This window comes from Equus quagga, chromosome 8 (genome assembly GCF_021613505.1).
Source record: "Equus quagga isolate Etosha38 chromosome 8, UCLA_HA_Equagga_1.0, whole genome shotgun sequence".
NCBI classification, from domain to species: Eukaryota; Metazoa; Chordata; class Mammalia; order Perissodactyla; family Equidae; genus Equus; species Equus quagga.
In genome coordinates, this window is record NC_060274.1 from 69,476,985 (window position 1) to 69,495,532 (window position 18,548).

The 18,548-nt window shown below is 38.3% G+C and overlaps 1 protein-coding gene across 4 annotated transcripts in view; it reads right to left on the reverse strand.

Annotated features, from left to right (window-relative positions):
* The window catches only part of THSD7A (thrombospondin type 1 domain containing 7A), a 402,469-nt gene that overhangs the window by 132,657 nt on the left and 251,264 nt on the right, over positions 1–18,548 (reverse strand). For 3 of the 4 annotated variants that reach the window (XM_046670673.1, XM_046670672.1, XM_046670675.1), the window contains exons 5-6: positions 17,018–17,173; positions 15,455–15,667 (exon numbers count right to left, since the gene is read on the reverse strand). In XM_046670673.1, coding sequence (XP_046526629.1) covers positions 15,455–15,667; positions 17,018–17,173 — 369 coding nt within the window. The remainder of the gene's footprint in view (positions 1–15,454; positions 15,668–17,017; positions 17,174–18,548) is intronic. The other variant, XM_046670674.1, reaches the window with a different exon arrangement.

Below are 18,548 nucleotides of genomic sequence, written 5' to 3' on the forward strand. Positions count from 1 at the left end.
AGGTCTTTCACATAAAACGCAAAGTCTAAAACATATGGATATATTTCCCCACTTTCTAAATTTAATGTGTGACAGGGGAAGAAGAGAGAGCATCAACATCACTGATTAAAAGCAAATTTCACTGCAATAAAATTCTCAAGATTATTCCTAGATCAAATTTTGTTTTATAGCCAAATAGACTTTGGTTTAGTTTAGAAAAGAACAAAAGAGTCTGTCTGGACCTCCCTTCCTTTTTGCTGTGGTTGGAGTTCTATTTCTAAATGATCTGACTACACCACTTCCCTAGCAGAACACTTTTAATTCCAATCGAATGGAGCAGAGTCTTTAACTTGGCTTCCTTTATGATCTGGCACCATCCACAAAGCCTCATCTCCTCCAACTTTCTGAACACGAATTCTGCAGTGACATGCCCAAATATTTACAGCTCCCCAAACATCTCAAGTTCTTTCACACCTCTGTGATTCTGCAGAGCTGTGCTTTTAGCCTAAAATATACTGACCTTCTTAAGAATTTTTATTTATCCTTTGAGTTAACACATGAGTCATCTCCTTGCCAAAGTTTTCTGTGACCCTTTAAGGTAGAGAGTAAATTACCCACTCTGCCCCTTAGCACCCTGAACATACATTTAGTTTAGAAATTATTGCACTATGTTAAAATGATTTGATTACATATTTTCTAATCTCCAACCAGATGGTGGGTGCTTGCTGGACAGAAGCTGTCATTATTATTATTATTATTATTTTTGTTTTGAGGAAGATTAACCCTGAGCTAACTACTGCCAATCCTCCTCTTTTGCCTGAGGAAGCCTGGCCCTGAGCTAACATCCATGCCGGCCTTCCTCTACTTTGTATGTGGGACGCCTACCAGAGCATGGTTGCCAAGCGGTGCCATGTCCACACCCAGGATCCCAAACCAGTGAACCCCGGGCTGCCGAGACGCAGAACATGGAAACTTAACTGTTGCGCCACTGGGCCAGCCCCCCCAAGCTATCATTATTAATACGAATATCACCAGCACACACTACAATGCCTGAAACAGAGTAGACACGAGAAACATTTAGAAGGAAGGAATGAATGACTCTAGGTAGCAGACTCCTGGAAACCTAACCAATATTCAAAATAATTTTAAATGTTGTTTATGAGATCAGAACTTCTCTAGAGGGTTCTAGCTCTCTCATGAAATGTGGCCATCTGCTGGGTTGTGTGGCCTAGAACAGCCCAAACCAAATCTTCAGAAGGCTTTCTGCATAAATTTATTATTTAAAAATCTTGATACAGCTCTGAATCAAAGTTGACATTTTGGAATCTTAATAAAAGATATCATGCAGGTATTTTGTGACATCATGTCATTTCTATCATGATCTCAACAATGATTTCCAGCAATGGAATGTTCTAACGTCAAAAGAGTAGAAAAGAATAAGAAGGAAAAAAAGGATCTTGTAACAATAGTAGAAAAAAAAAAGATGCCTTGAGGCACTTCAGACAGTCCAACATTTCTGCTGGCCTACTTCTGCTTTGGTAAGGACAACTGATGTTTTCTTAATCTAACATCTAACGCTCTGCAGAGACAAAAGAAGTCCCTCTTGTTTCAAACAGACTGCAATGCTGCCTTCTTTCTATTGAGAAATCTTCTGTAGAAATTAACTTATTTAGAAAAGCCATATTAGACACTTCTTTAGTATAATCTAGGGGCTTTGCAAATTTTTTTCATAGACATCTTCTAAAGGAAAATAGAAAGTGAATAATTGCTTAGGAATGAACTTTGGATACATCTGGAAATATAAGCCCAGGCAGCCACTCCTGTAAAGCAGGAACTTTCGTTCCAGTCTCTTTCTGTATCAGACCTCTTTGGGGATAAAAATAATGACGAGACTTTACTGGTTTAAATAATGGCTTCAGGTAAGGATTAAATGGCTTCAGCTGAGGATAGATCCAACAGCTCAAACGATACCAACAGATACATCCATCTTTCCTCTCTGCCTTTTATATTACCAACTTTATGGAGTGACTCCGGAAAGCTCCAGTGTCTCTTTTAGTTATATCTGCACAAGTTCTTGGGTGTATTCTTTCTTGCTATCCCAAAATGAGTCATATGCTCATCCTTAAAGCAATCGCTATGGCCAGGTAGATGGATACAGCGTTGGCTGGGAGGTGGGGTCAATCCCAGCAAGCCTGGTGAATAGGTTTAGGGGACGGATGAAGTCCTCAAAGAAAACCAGAGGCACAGGTGATGAGAGAAGACAACGAACGAATGCTGAAGAGGCAAGCAGCATGTGATTAATATATATCTTTTAAATTATATACCAATCTAGCAGTTTCTTTTGATCAAAGCTTTAAGATTTTAAGATATAAGATAAAGTTTAAAAACTTTACCAGTTAATTTACTTACATTCTCTACCTCCTTTCAGCCTATTGGCAAAACTGAAAGTCAAGAAAATACACTGTTTTCATCTTTTGGCTTTTCACATCTCATTTCCTATTCAACAATAGGTGCCCCTGAAATAAGAAATCTCAGATTAAGGATCACAGCTGAGCAGCATCTCCTCTTTTACTTCCTAATGTGGATTTTTGGTGATTTTTTTTGGAAGATGTATTTTCTCCAGCTCCTACTTAATGCAGTGCTAAATATCAGTGGTCTTGAAATTCAAAGATTGCTACAGGGGCTGGCCCCATGGCCTAAATTTGGCGCGCTCCACTCTGGTGGCCCAGGTTCAGTTCCCAGATGTGGACCTATACCACTCATCAGTGGTCATGCTGTGGCAGAGACCCACATACAAAATAGAGGAAGATTGGCACAGATGTTAGCTCAGGGTGAATCTTCCTTGGCAAAAAAAAAAAAAAAAAAGATTACTATAGATTTCTTTTTTCATTATATTAGTCATTCCACAAAAATGTTCCCTAATCTTATATAAGTCAAGTGAAGTCCAATTTCTGGCTATGGTCAGTAATTTGTTATCTTTCTAAGGAAAGAAATAAAACTACAATTTTCCTTGTGTGACACATTCAGTGCAATTCTTACATCATACAAATAAAAAATGCACACCCATAATCTACTTTAAAATTAACAGCAATATGCTATAAGAATTAATTTTCAAAATTTGGTCAGACAAATACTCTTAGTTCTCTTCAGAAGACATTACTAGCTCAATACTAATTTGAATCAATAGCATGTGTCAAGTGGAATACAGAAATGTCAATTCAGGGATCTATGCCCTTGTGAAAGGATTTTCTATTACAGAATTTTACTATTATATACTGATTATTTTCTGGCATCCATTTGTTTAAGGCCTTATATAGATACCTATACTCTCTAAATACATACACTTATTTCATGAGGGTGTGACGAAAATAAATGAGATAGAATGTAAATCATTTGATCAATATGGGTCAGCAATAAAATTCTTATCCTTAACCAAACAAACAAAAGAGAATGGTCTTCCTGCTTAAATTTTTCACTATTGAACTCATCTCAGATGAATGACAGTAACAACAAATACTTAAACAGTATTTACTATGTGTTAGCCACAATTCTTAGCACTCAAGATATATTAACTCATTTATACACCATAGCAATTTTATGAGCAGGTAATTGTACTACCCTTATTTCACAGATGAGGAAACTTAGTCACAGAGAATTTACGTAACTTGACAAAAAAAAGTGCAAAGTTAGCATTTGAACCTATACTCAGTGCTTCCATGACTGAAGCAGATTCAGAAAATTGAATCTCAACAAAAGGCCATCTAATGATAGAATGCTGTGAGAGGAATCCTTCAGATTATAGGTTTTTATAAACATTCTGTTTATTTTTTTCTCTTTATGCAAATGCAGTAGCTGTTTTGCTCTGGTCTATGGGGACTTGAGAGTAATGGAATTTGAAGGCATATTGAGATGGTAATAGAGTGTGTAATTTGGTGTCAAGCTTTATCTGACATCTGGTAGGTGAAGTTTGAATCTGCAGTGAGCACAATAAAAAAAGTTTACTGAAGGAGAAAGTGAGAGTCATTTCCTGAAAAGACGTGATGTTTAAGGATAAAAGAAAGCAAGAAATTAGTGATGAATCAGAGATTTATTGATAATCTGTTATGTGGGGCAGAGAGCTAGGAAATAGGTATACAAAAATAAATATGACACTTTCCCAATCCCATAGTGACTAACAGTTTAGAGTGGATAGTGGGTAACAGGAAAGTGTAAATAATCAAATTCTGTAAAGGTGATTGGTAAAAGCGAAGGACGATATCAGGGGAGACATTCTCTGATTCCCAAACAGCTTTGAACTTTATGCAGAAGGCAGTGGGTAGCCAGCAAGAGATTTTAAGCAGCTAAATGACACAATCAAGAGAGGATTTATGGTGGAAGATTTGGAACCCCAGAGTAAGGAAAACCTGATCCAGGGTACCAATATCTCTACTAACTGCCCTAGTGATCCCCAGACAATTAGTTTAATTCTTCTAAACTAGCACCCCCTCCCCTTTCTATTGTTGCAACCCTTCTCTAAGCCTCACTACCATCTCTCACCTGAGTTACGGCAGGAGCTTCTTCACTGCTGCTTCTCCACTCATTTAAAGTTCGGTCTCAACAAAGCAACATGAGCGATTCTTTAAAAATATGTCAGTTCTGGTCACTTGTCTGCTCAAAGCCCCAACAGATTCCCATCTTAGAGTAAAAGCCAAAGTCCCTGGAGGGTCTCAGTCCTTCATAAGCTCTCTCACCTCATCCCTGATTATTGTCCCCCTAAATCACGTGACTCCAACCACACTGGCCACCTTGTTGTTCCTCAGATTCAAAGCAGTTCCGACCCCAGGGTCTTGCATTTGGTGTTCCTTCTGCCTAGAATAGTATCTTCCAAGGTTCTCATGGCCTTACTTTCCCTCCTCCTTTATGTGTCTTCAAAGATGTCACTCTATCAACAGAACTGAGCAACCTGTGGTGCTGTGAACTAGGTTAGAAAAACCAGAGGAGAAATCAATTTGGGAGGAAAGATGATGAGTTTGACTTTGGTACATACTGATTTTGAAATGCCAGTAGGGTTCATTTGGGGCTTCCAGGTGGAGCTATGTAGCAGAAGGTTGAAAGGGAATATTAACATTTAATGAAGGAGCAGAGAAAGAATGTATAGGAAACAGAGGAAGTAGCCTGTGGTAGGTTAAATACATCTACCAATTCTGATGAGTACCTCCCATCAAAAGGTATAATCGATTATACCATCCCTTGAATCTGGCTGGCCTTGAGACTTGTTTTGACCCAAAAAGTGCGGTAGAAGTGACCTTATGAGCATCCCCAAACCCAGACATTAAGAGGTCTTTCATCTGTTTTGCCCTTTTGGAACACTGCCCTGAGATCACCTTGAAAAGAAGCCAGCATAGTCTACAGGACTATGAAAGAACACGGAGGAAAAATGAGGTACCTTCACTGACATCAGTGAAGCCACCTTGGACATCCTAGCCATGCCTGCCCTCCAGCTAAACGCAGTTGCATCAGGGATCTCAGGAAGAACCAAAAGAGGACCCACCCAGCCAACCCATACATTTGAAAGAAGTTTTTAAAAAACGCAATGTTTAGAGGAGTTTGTTACGCAGCATACATATCTGGTACAGAACTTAGTACCTAGAAATGGGGTGCTGCTTTAGCAAAAACCTAAAACATGTAGCACTGGCTTTGATATTTAAGGTGGATAAAGGCTGAAAAGCAGGCGAGAAGATTATTAGTGGAGAACAGAGTTACACAGTCTCAAGTTACCTAGTGATGGAAAAATTGGAAAACCTGTTGCTTGCAGAAACTTGTAAGATAGAAAATATATCTAATGAACCTGTGAATCTACATAAGGATATTTCCAAGTAAAATGTTTAAAGTGCTGATTTATTTGTTTTTTCCTGAGGGTGGTATGCTACAGGAAGAGAAATAAACTAAAGAAGAAATAATTCAGTGTGCAATTGGAATTTAGATGATGCTACGATGTCCTGAGATGGAAAATAAAATTGTTTCACACCCTAGTTCTCTGGCAAAAGATTTTCAAAGCAATAAATGGCCAAAGGTAAAAATCAATTCAAGGATGTAGCTAATAATTCTTTAATAACACCTCAGAAAAATTTAAGCGGTTTCTAGAAGGCTCACTCAGTTAGACATAAAGGCTTCTAAGAATCCAAAGTAAAGAGAGGTTTGTTTCAGAAACAAATTATGGATACGGCTTTTGGGGCATGGAATGACTTCCAATGAGATTAATAAGAAACCCAAAACATTTTAAGAATAATGTATTAATAAAAAACACTGCCAGCTCGGTCTTAGAGAAATTGAGATGGTTCAAAATGAAAAAAAAGTTCTCAGGGGTCTTTGATTTCTATGGACAGGAGGCAGACTGAGAAAGCTCCTCAGCTACAAATATGAGCCATTTCTTACAGAAAATGAAAGACATCTGATGGGAAAATCGAACAGCCTAGAGCGAAGAGCAGAGAGTGAAGTAGAATAATGGACCAGGAAACTACTTCCAGAGAACAAAACTAGGCCCAGATCAAGGAATTGTCCCTGTCCCTGGTATAATGGGGAACCAGGCTGGGTTTCAGAATTGATATAAACCAGAGACTGCTGAATGCTTCCTATTTTTCTCATTTTTGAATGGGAGAATTTGTCCAATTTTCTATCCCCTATCATACCATTGCATGTTGTATGTGTGTAGAGAATTACTGGAAGGTGTCTTGTTTTTCTACTTCACAGGCCTCTGATTCAAGACTAACCACAGCCCAATTGCTGCACCTGACAAGCCTCATCTATATTTGAACCAGAGGTGGATCATAAAATAACCAATTTTAAGCCTGATGATAAAATTGGATAATTGGGGTGGTCTTGGGTGAGGAGGGGGAGTATTTTGCATGTGGGAGGAATGAAAACAATTGTGATCAGAGGGGGGACTGTGGTAAATTAAATTATTGGCCATAATTCGCTATAATGTCTCTCATCAAGAAGTAGAATCTATTTCTCTACTCATTAAATATGAGTTGTCATTATGACTTGCTGACTGACAGAATGTGTCAGAAGTGACAGTGTGTGAGTACAAGAGGCCAGTCAGCTTCTGTTTTTGTCCTCTTAAAGCAGTGCCCTAAAACCACCAGCTAAAGAAGCTGGTCTAACTTATTGGAGGAGGAGAGCCCATGTGGAGAAGTACCAATGTACCTCAGCAGACAGCACCAACTGCAAGAAATGTGAGGGAGGCCATCTTGGACTTTCCAGTCAGAGACAAACCTCCACAACTGAGCTTATGTGAAACCTGAACAGGAACTCCCCAGAATCATGAGAAATCTTAATTGGTTTTATTTTCAGCCAGTGAGTTTTGAGGTAGTTTGCTACCTAGTAATAGTTAAATGATACATGGCCTGAGAGGTAGGGAAGAGACTCAGAAGAATGTAGAATCAATGAAGTCATGACAAGGCAAAGGCTGACAGAGGAGATAAGAGACAAGCAGAATCAAAGAAACAAACAAGGGGCCAGACAAACTAAGGAATGAGATGTATCTATCATGTTTAATAATTAAACTCCTGTCTAATTTGACTAGAAGATGTGCTTTCAATCCACACTGGCTTTTACTGACCCAGCTATGAGAAAAACGGCTGCCCTGGGTTGTGTCTAGTCACTTGACCATCTATAATAAAGTGAAAGGCTATTTTCTCCTATATTTGCCATTTGAAGTGGTAGCTAACATCTAGTGGGAAATTTATATTATATCATTAATTGGTAAGTAAACTATTGTTTACTTAATTTTCACCTGAGGTTTCCGCTAAATCTATCCTACTTTTAAAAAGAAAATTCTTTATAAAACCCTACACTTTGATAAGATGTTGATATTCAAAAGAACATTGGCTCAATCCTGATGGTTTCCTTAAAAACAACAAAACAATAATTTTTATTAACAACACATCAAAATATATTGTAATACACACACACACGCACACACACACACATGCAACAATCAGATAGATCTGGGTACCTAATGCCAGATTTTTTAAGGCCAAAATAAAATTGTGATTACTATTAACCAATACTGAAGAATACCTATTGCCTTAAATTTTCTAAAAGGGTATAATGACTTTCATCTTTACAACAAATAGAATAGAAAATCTCAACCCAATTATAGGAAACAAACTCCTACCAACAGTGTTAGATGATCCTAATTGTAAAGTAAGAGACCTTAGATTTAAGCATAATATCCAACCTAATTACATTCCAAACACATTAAACGGCGTAGCATTCCACAGGAAGGAAACTTCTTAGTTGATTTATGGCTTAAATTATGGAAAAATAATTCAGTTATAGGACGTATTCTTGCATTTAAAGATCAGCTTTTCCATGTAATGGCTGTGTAATTTGTGTTAAGAAGTAGATTCCAGTTTCAGAGAGTGACCATACTTTTGAAATCGTGTTCTCATCTGGCTCTACAGACATCTGAATTGGTCTGAACTCAGAGTTCTCACCAAACTTTCAAAAGCAAATCTCATTTAGGTTAGTTTCCCTTCTAAACTTACAGAAATTTTAACTTAACCTTTCATCTCTCTCTCTGTATATTATGATGTTCTTGTCCATCAATGCTAAATAATTATGACAATAAATATAGTACAAAAGGCATTCCCCTGACAGAAAGGAGCAAAAATATTTATGAATGTGTTCATCAATTTTAAGTTCTTGAAAAGATATTCTAACATTTTCAAATATTAAACAATCTCAATGTCTGCTGCTTGGGTGTCTTCAGATTTTCCAGCCTTCTAGTGTTGCATTTTCAGTTAAAATTCAAATAGAATTACTTAAATTCCACTGGGGAATTCAGGAACTTCTTCATTTTCTACCAGGATTTTCATGGAACTAATATTTCTCCTAACACTTTTGGTTCCAATTTTTTGCCTCCTCTGTGCCCATATTTATCAGACATTCCAAGGGTGATAATATCACTCACTGTTCAAACCAGGACACTTTTGGGGACAAAGGAAGATGCTATTAATAATAACTTCAAGAAAATGATACTATTCTGAGCAAACCTGTAAGACCGAGTTGCCTATTTCATACCGAAGTGCATTTGTTGTTAGCTGTGGCCCTCTCCAAACATATTCTCTGTTTTCCTTAAGATCCTTACTCTCACTTCTCCTCCCAGATCCTTCTCAAATCTTCTTTTACCATTTCTAAATCTGTTACATCTCTCCCCATACGGGCAGAGATAACTTAAAAATTCTCCTATTTTTTATTTTACAGAACTCAACTCTTACCTCGCTTTATCCGTGCTACACATTTGTTAACGATATGTCCAATCAAAGCATTTTCCTAAACTGGAAACTGTATATCCTCATGGACATTCCTCTGTAGTGTAGAAGACTCTATTAACAGGTTTTAGGTTCATTTTAGTAAATACAACCTTTATACTCCTTCCCACTATAACTGGATCTCCTCCTGCACAGTGTTGTTGCTCAGCTTGGATCCCCTGAGATCCCTTCTACTGGATCTTTGCACCCATCTCTCAGATTCTGCTGCCAATGTCTCATTCCTGCCCTTCAGCTGAATGCCCTTAGACACTAGGGTTCTCTGGCAAATAGAGAGAGTTGGAAGTTTCTGAGACCCACCTTCCTCCTTCTAGCCAGTAGCTGTGGGCCAATGGTTGACTGGTGTGAGAGTATAAAGGCCCAGCTCCTTTATTTCTAAAATCACAACCTACAGTGTTTAATTTTTACTCAAGTCTCACCTCATTAGACTGAGTCTTCAACTTTAGTATTTCCCTGTGCAGAAGAGTTAACATAGCAGGCCTGAGACTGTTATTCTTAGACAGTCTGGCTCACAAGCTTGGCCCTTGGTTTGCATTTGGGAACCTGCATTTCTGGAGGGCTCCACCATTCTCTAAATGATAGTGTTGCTCACTGTGCTTAAAGTGTTTGTATAAAAAGTGTGGTTTAGGTTAGGTTGAACATTTGCTTTCCTTCTGGGAGTCTGGAATTTTGGTCTGTGCTAGGCAGAGGGTGACTACATGGCCGACCCCCAATATAAACCCTGGACTCCAAGGCTTAGATGAGTTTCCCTGGTAGACAAGACTCCATACACATTATCACAATTCATTGGTGGGTAAATTAAGCATGTCCTGTGTGACTCCACTGGAGGACTCTTGGGAACTCGTGCCTGGTTTCCTCTGGCCTCTGCCCCATGCACCTTTTCCTTTTGCTGATTTTGCTTTGTATCCTTTTGCTGTAACAAAATGTAGCTGTGGGTATGGCTATCTGCTGAGTCCTGTGAGTTCACCTAGTGAATTACAGAGCCTGGAGGTGCACTTGGGAACCCCAGACACACCCCCCTTGTCTATTTTGCTTCTTTATTCCCTTTTCTCTTACTGGTTTTTGCTGGGAGTACATCCTTAATAAACTGTTTGCATCCTGATCCTTGAACTAGCCTATGCTTCTCCGAGAACGTATGAATATTCTGAACCAGTCAAAATATTAGTCTGAACTATAAGCTTTGCAATTTCTCTTTTTCTATTCCTGGAATGCTTTGCTCCCTATACTCTACTCCTTGTCCCACATACCTCTGTCCCCCTTCAAACTGTTAATAAATATATATTTTGACAAATTAATTCAGCATTCATACAATTTATAAATCAGATACAAATTGTACTACAAGGCTAAAAATAAAGCAGTACCTTAACCCAGCTCTCCCCACACTGAGTCCTGTTTCCAGAGGAAAAATTTTCAATATTTTTTAGGTGTTTATTCCTGCATTTACCTCAAGATATTGAAATGACATGCCCTTATATTCCTCTTAATACTGAATACACGGCAAAAGGGAAGTATGACATGAACTACTTGGGAAAGAAATAGTATTCAAGTCTTCCCTTTCTTCCACTCACATGCGGATACATATCTCATTCCAGAATAAAGAAACTAGTGGCAAAAATTTCAGAAAGATTAAGCAGGCACATGACAAGCCAGTGCTCTGGATGTAAAATCATCTTCCCCAGTGTTCCCCAGTTCTTTTGGTCCTTCAAAGGATATGCAAAAACAGTTCCAAAAACAGGCAGAAAAATTTACTTTAAAGGCTTGCCTCAGTACTAGTCTCAACACTTTCTTAATCGTAGGTCCTCTTCAGTCTTACCCCAATCTAACCAGTTTGCTACACTGCTGGGAGTCTTCAGGTGACAGATTTGGGTCTTAGGTTCAACCAAAACAATCCTTTTCTCATGTTAATACAATGGTTCACAAACTTCATTGAACATCAGAACTATCCAGGAGGCTTCATAAAAACGAAGCTTTCTGGGACTTGCCTCCATCGACTGTAATTCATTGGGTCTGTAGGTAAGACTTAGGAATCATATTATAGCACACACTTAAGGAGAGATACTGGGGGATCTAGGACACCCTTTGCAAAAACAGATCCAGCACCTCACAGTGTAAATTGAAAAAATATTTGTGTATAATGAATACACACACATGCCCATATAACTTACATCCATTTATCTTTACATATGACTAATAAACATCTAATATTATTGATGCAGTCCTTATATTTGAAGCATAAGGAACTTATGGACAGAAGTTCTTAATAATCCAATAGCTTTTAACCACAGTGACACGACACAATGGTGTGTTACAACCAGTTTTTAGGTTGTGCATAAAACATTTGTTGGTACTGACATTTAAAGTAAGTCAGTTCCTTTTAACAAATAAATTAGAGTGAGTCAAGGTTACCCTTGAATTTTGACACACTTTGCCCAATAGATGAGGAAGGATTTGAGCCGGAACCATAGGGCTTCCACAACAGCAGAGCAAACTCTGAGGGCCCCGCCTGGTCACTACCCTTACTACTATACCATTAATAGCTGTGTCCTGATGAATCGTTGTGTCAATTTACTTCCATGGGAATATTATTACTATTTATATTTTTTTTTGTCTCATAAAAATTTGGGTCAAGCATGAACATGAGTTGTGCACGTCAGTGTCATTGGTTATACTGTTAACTTTTACTAGTGTGGAGAAAAATAAGAAAGGTAGTATAGAAGTGGCAGGCATTTTGAAACAGCTGAGGTTCACCACTTTACTAAGTAATGCCAAAAACAAATTTACAAAACTGTAGTCTTTAAAGTCACACAGAAATGTGTCAATACTCTGATATCTGATATAGAGCACACGGTAATGAAATATGGATGGCATTATTTATTTTTTCAACAGAGAGGAGGGAAATATGGAAACAATGTTTGGTTTACTGTCTCCTTAAGTAATCAACGAGACAATAGATTGTCCCCCCACTTTTAACCTGATAGCCCTGCTTTGTTCTGTCTCTAACCAACCAATTTCGGAAAGAAAATACTCTTGCTTATCAAATTTACATCTTTAAATAAAACATAAACAGATGTCACAAAAACTGAAATAGGGCAGATTTGGGTTTCCTCGTAGGTCCAACATCCTCTAGGGTTCTCCCCCCACACCACCACTACAGGACCTTTGGAGTCATTCCTGGGTTTGTGCTCAGAGGTCTGGAATTGCTTCTTTGACTATCTTTAAATTATAAGTAATATTTTTTTCTATTACACGTAAAATGTTTCTCTCTTTCTGGAGAGTCTAATTATCTCCTGAGTTCTCCTTCATCTAGGATTTCTGTTACACTCCTCTGTGTGTCAGGGAATCTACATAAAACTCCTGCTGGGCGCCCTCATAACCCTTCCCCAGTCCTGCGCCTCGGAAGGCAGAAAAGATGAATACTACCAGCAGCAGTAAATCCTAACGACCTCTGGAAGCCTAGACAAAGAACATATCGGGGAAAAAAACAGAGATTTAAATGCTTTGAGGTCATCAACAAAGTTGCGAAATTTGTGAGGATTATGGGAGGGAAAAAAGTCTTTTTATTATTTGCTACATTCACGGGCTCTAATTCTTCATTTCCCTAGTCGAGCTTTAACTTAATTATAAAACAAAATCTACAGCCGCAGCCAGGCCTAGAGGTAGAGTGTGTACCACTAATCAACTTTAATTCCCTGGGCTCGATTTAATTACAAAACAACATTTGGTGCAGCTGCTAAACACTTACCAGGTGACCACATGATAATACTGGCGGAGTATTTACTGGTCTCCAGCTTTGGCTCAGATTCTATCAGCACAATTACGCGTCAGTAATTGGGATTTATAATAATAAAGGACTATTTACATTTATATTTATTACTTATATTTATAATAATAAAGAATTTTCTTGATTTTATGCACTCCTGTAGTTTGAGCCAGTTAAAATATTGAGTTGCACTACAACTAATTAATGTTAGGAAGTAAAATTTAATGATGGAAGAAATGTCCTGATAAAGGACAATAATAACAAATTGAATATCAATAGCACACTTCTCACCTTTTTTAATTCATTCTGTCTGTGAGGTAGACAAAGTAAAACCAGCTTATGTACACTGCGAGTTATCAATTTGCCTTTTAGGTTATAACATAATTACTCTTCATTATATCTAGACATATCTAACTCATTCTGATTGTTCTTTGGTGTTCCAGAAGACAATTTAGGAGGTGATTATTTGTTTTACAAAATATTTTTACCAGACACAATTAAAATTAACCACTGATATTTTTTAAGTAGCCAGCTCCTCTAATATATTTAAAATATACTCAATTTGCACAAACATCCAGGAAGATCACTGCAATAAGTGAGGTACGAGTTTTCATTCGATAATATTTAGGTGGAAGCTCCATGCACAATTAACCTTTCATCTTGGTGTTTTTTTCATCTTAGCTCACACAAATACACCTTTTACAATATGTGGGATCCCAGTTCCTCCCTACGTCTACAGGAGAATAAGAAAATTACTTGAATTGAGGAAAAAAAATCAAGAAGCAGTATCAGAAGAGAGTTACCAATGACGCTAAAATAAATTTGACCCTTACTACTTTTACAGCAGCTCAGAGCTAATATAGAGTGCCATCAATACAAATCAGGATTTGAAGTGCGTGTATGAGCACAACAGAATGCGTTTCTTTTGCTTTCTTTTTCCTAGATGTCAAATGCCTTCTTTTCTTTCCCTTCAGAGCAGAAGTGAGTAAAAGCTGAAGAGATGTATCATAGCTAACTATAGCTACAGAGAAAAAAGCAGAAAACATAAAATTCATCCTACAATATCTGGAGCAATAATCCCCTTCTTCACCTTCCAGCCTCAAGTGCGGTTCGGATTTGAAACAACGCTGTCCTGTATGACTTCCTTGGACCCTGGACAAAGATGACAGGGTCTTGTATGTTTGAAAGTGGAAAGGCTACTTCCTCAGTACTAGCAGCTTCTGTCAGTCTCTCACTGCAAAGAGTATCTTTCTCTAGCGAACACTGACCGAGTCCTAGGAAGAAACAGTTCTGCTTGCTGGAAGAAAATAGGATGGAAGGAATGATGACGGTTACCACATGTCTCAGGGCCCCTGAGGGGGCGCCAGACTGTTTCTGCATACACTGTAAACGGCAGAAACTGTGAAACCATGGGACCCTGGGGCTTGGTGTTCATGCTGCTCTGATGTGCAGAGTCATAGGATTCGAGAGTTGGAAGGAACCTTAGAGATGATCTTAGCCAGAGGTTTTAAACTATGTCTGGGGGAATTCTATGTTTCCTAAGTGTGACTCAGGGATTGCTGAAGAGTAAAGAGAGCTCCCCAAAATAGTAGCAGCACTCGAGGAAAGAATGTAGAAATCTTACATCAGGGTTAACAACAAGACACGATATTTTATCGAACAAAAATCAGTAGTAAAAGTCCAAGGTAATCCTGTGGTAATCCAAGGTTCAGGAAAAGAACCTTGTGGAAAATCACCATCCTAGTGGCTCTATGACATTCCTAGAGGGGAGACCCCCAAAGCTCAAAAGGTTGATTAGAGAACTCTAGGCTGTGAGATGCCTAACGGCTTGGGTGTCCGTAAGTTAAATTATATCACTCAGACACAATATCAGGGTGGGAAACAAAGGCTTCTGGAGTCAAGTCAACCAATCCTTACAACCTGTTTTTATTTACATATCATCTTCTATGGCAAATAAAAAATACCACTTAGAAAAATGTTACTTTTCCTTATTTTTACATTCTTCAATTTGATACATCATTGCTTTGATGATTTACTTCTTATTCTATGTTACCCATTTTCAAATTTAAAAATACCCTGTGATTGTTCAAAGAACCTCTCCTTTGCCACCATTAGAAAAAGAGAGAGAGAGAGAGAGAGGAAGGAAGGAAGCAAGGAAGGAAGGAAGGAAGGAAGGGAGGAAGAAGAAAGAAAGAGAAGGAAAGGGAGGAGAGGGAAGGAAAAAGAAAGAAAGGAGGGAGGGAGGCAAGCAGGAAGGGAAGGAAAGAAGCAGCAGCTATTTCTGTGTTTGTAAATGGAACCACTTATGATGAGAGAAGACATGAGATTTTGGCATAAGGCAAAACATATCTCCAGGGTTAAACAGACATTCATAAAAGCAAGATAGATCTATCTGTCTCACCGTCACTGTTGATGCACACAACCTCTTGAACCTGAGTGCCCGGACCACACTCTTTTCCATTATCTGGTTCACAGTCTCCAAGCCTCACTGCTTTCCAGTCATAGCAGGATGGCTCTTCACAGGGAATGGCTTCCAGTAAGTGAGGGCAGTTCCCAGTGCCCCCAGAGCCTCCAGTGGGCTCACTGGTAATGCGGCGCTTCCTCAGTTTGAAACCTGGATTATTGGGGAAGGAAAATATTTATTGTTACTATCATAGATTGAATATTTCAGAAGGCTGAATGAAACCTCGAGTCAAAGCTGGATGAGGGTAGAGGGTAGAAGGCATATCTGCTTTAATCACTGATGCATCCCCAAACTCTAGCGTAATGTGAGCTCACTAATAATTCATTAAACAAATAAATGAATGAACAGAATGATCAGAGAGGGACTTTTGGTGTACATTTACCATAATAAAAATAAGGCAAGAAATACCATATATCTCTCATTTCCTCATAGGGCTGGAGAGAGAGAGAGAGAGAAAGAGAGATTGATTTTGCCTGATTTGGAAAGTCTGTAGTTATAAAATACTCAAAGAAACAATGAAATCTTAAGCTATTCAAAAATATTCATGACCAGACACAAATGGTATTATTTTGAATTCTTCAACACTATCACATGGTTAAATTTGAAAAGAAACCTCTGAGAAGTTGGATGCTACCAGAGAAACCGACTCTTGAGCCTTGGTTGATTTCAAACTCCCTGGAAATTTGAATTAGGGGTATAAACCATCTGGGCTCTAAAGAGGAATGTTCAAAGTCCTGCTCTGTGCTTTAATAGCACCTAAATGTTGCCCTTCTGATGATGTATAACAAAATTAATGTCTGTTTATTACTATGTGAACATATTAGAATCACCAATGACCGTCCTCTGAAACAAAATAGGAAAGTGTTTTCAGCTACTAGACCACGTGAAAATTACACGACCATGCCCACCACGAGGTAAACCATTGCATTTATTCTATTCCTCTTAGATATATTATTTGCATCAAAAAAGCGATAGAGTTTTTCATTTTCTTCTTGTTTCTTTTACCTTCAAAGTAACAAGGAGTTTTGTTTATTGGGCACTAGCTACGGGTCAGGCACTGAATCAAGTGCTATATCTTTATTATCTCATTGAATCTTTAGAGAAAACTTAGGTGGCAGATATTATTAAATCTCTTTACAGATAAGAGGACAAAGATGTAGATAAGTGAATTAATTTATCTAAACAGTGAGGGACATGACAGGTCATCCAATTCAGGTCAGTCTGACACCACAGCTCATATTAACCACAGCAGTGAACTGCTTCAGAAGTTCTCCCTTTGCTGTCTCAATTAGCAAGCATCTTGCCTATGTTCTTCAAGTCTCATCTTCTGCTACCATCACCAGAGTAGGTTTAGTCATCTTTTGCAATCAATGCTCTTTAGCCATTCTGGAAAACATTACAAACAAATAATCACAAGGAACACAGAGCATCATTTTTAAATCATTCATGGTTTCACTTAATTGACAGGAGTTTCAAGCATATCATGTTGACATTACATACCTTTTTTGCCTTGCTGGTCATTACAGTTTTCATAAGTACAAGGTCCCCAAGCTGACCAAGGTGAAACCTCACATTCAATAGGACAGGGAATGTGGCACAGCTGTGTAGTATTAGGGACAGGGCCAGTGCACAATTTTGAGTCCACTGGTTTTGAGGCTGTTCAGAGAAAAATACAGAGATCCCTTGAGAATTAAATGAAAAGGAATGGTTATGGTCAACAATATGATTTTTCTGTGTGTATGAAGAAGGAAAATGCTTAAAGAAGTGCCACCAAGACATTATTCCAATGCTTCTCAGCTACATCCTGAGAATAAAAGGAGAAGGAGTGGGGGGAAAGCAGCAATGTAGTGTAGTCAAGGAAACTGGACAAGACATGCTGCAATGGTTTCATCATCAGCTTCACCACAAATTAGCCATGCAATTAATAATGCAGAGTCTAACTTTCCTAGCCAGTTAAGGTTCATTTTATCTCTAAAATTCTATACTTAGATTCTAAGAAAGTGACATCTACTTTAGAGGACTGAACACAGTAGGAGAGGGATGACAGCTTTAATAAATAGGGACAAAATCTCCGCTGAGTGGCTTCTGGCAGAGCCAGTCTCCCTTCCCTTTTGGTCCACAGAGAGGGACCTGGTGAATATGATGAAGGAAGAGCTCATCCAACCAAAAGAGGCAGCAATTTCTACCTCCAGCTGTATGACTCACCAGATACTTTCCAGAACTTTTACAGAATATATTATCTGCGTAAGTGATCCAAATCTCAGAATTGCTACGACCAACTTATAATTATCCATGTCTGTTTGTAAGTTGACCAGTGAACCTTGGGATAAATATTACTTGCCCTTGCTTCTCTTCTTTTCTACTTTGATGTCTGCCATTTGGCTGTTTTGTCCAGCACATACATTTGACAGTTAATATCAAGGTGTGTCCATGGTGCTGGTTAAAAATGACTAAGTGAGAAAGATATTTGAAGCTATATACACAGCAGAAAAAAATCAAGTTAATCTGTATATTATATAACATACAGCTATAGTTACTTTTGTTGCAAAAATTTTAAGTAAATGTCTTAGACACATATTTCCTTTAACAGTAGCTAGTTCCTGTTTCCCTCTGATAATTTGAAATGTCCATTCCTGTAATACAAAGGACTGAAATAACAGAGGTCTTAGACAATTCTCATTCTCTTCATGTGAACGGGCTATCAAATTCCAATTGCATGGGATTACATCTAGAAGCTCAGACAGAAATTAAAATATTTTAAGCTACATTATCCTAACCTTTAAATAAAAGTACTAAATCTATCTGCTTGTAGTTTAAACACTAAGGCAGTCTGTAGGCACTTGTGCCTCCCTCAAATTTCTGCACATACAAACACACTGAATCATTCATGCTACCTAAAGGCTATATATTCCCTCTTCTTACTGCTAGGTTTTCAGTTCCAAAAAGTATTCTACAGATTATTTTTTCTTTTTCCTCCCAGGAGTGCTTATAATTATCTCCCTTCCCTCCCACTACCCTTGGCCTCCCCCTC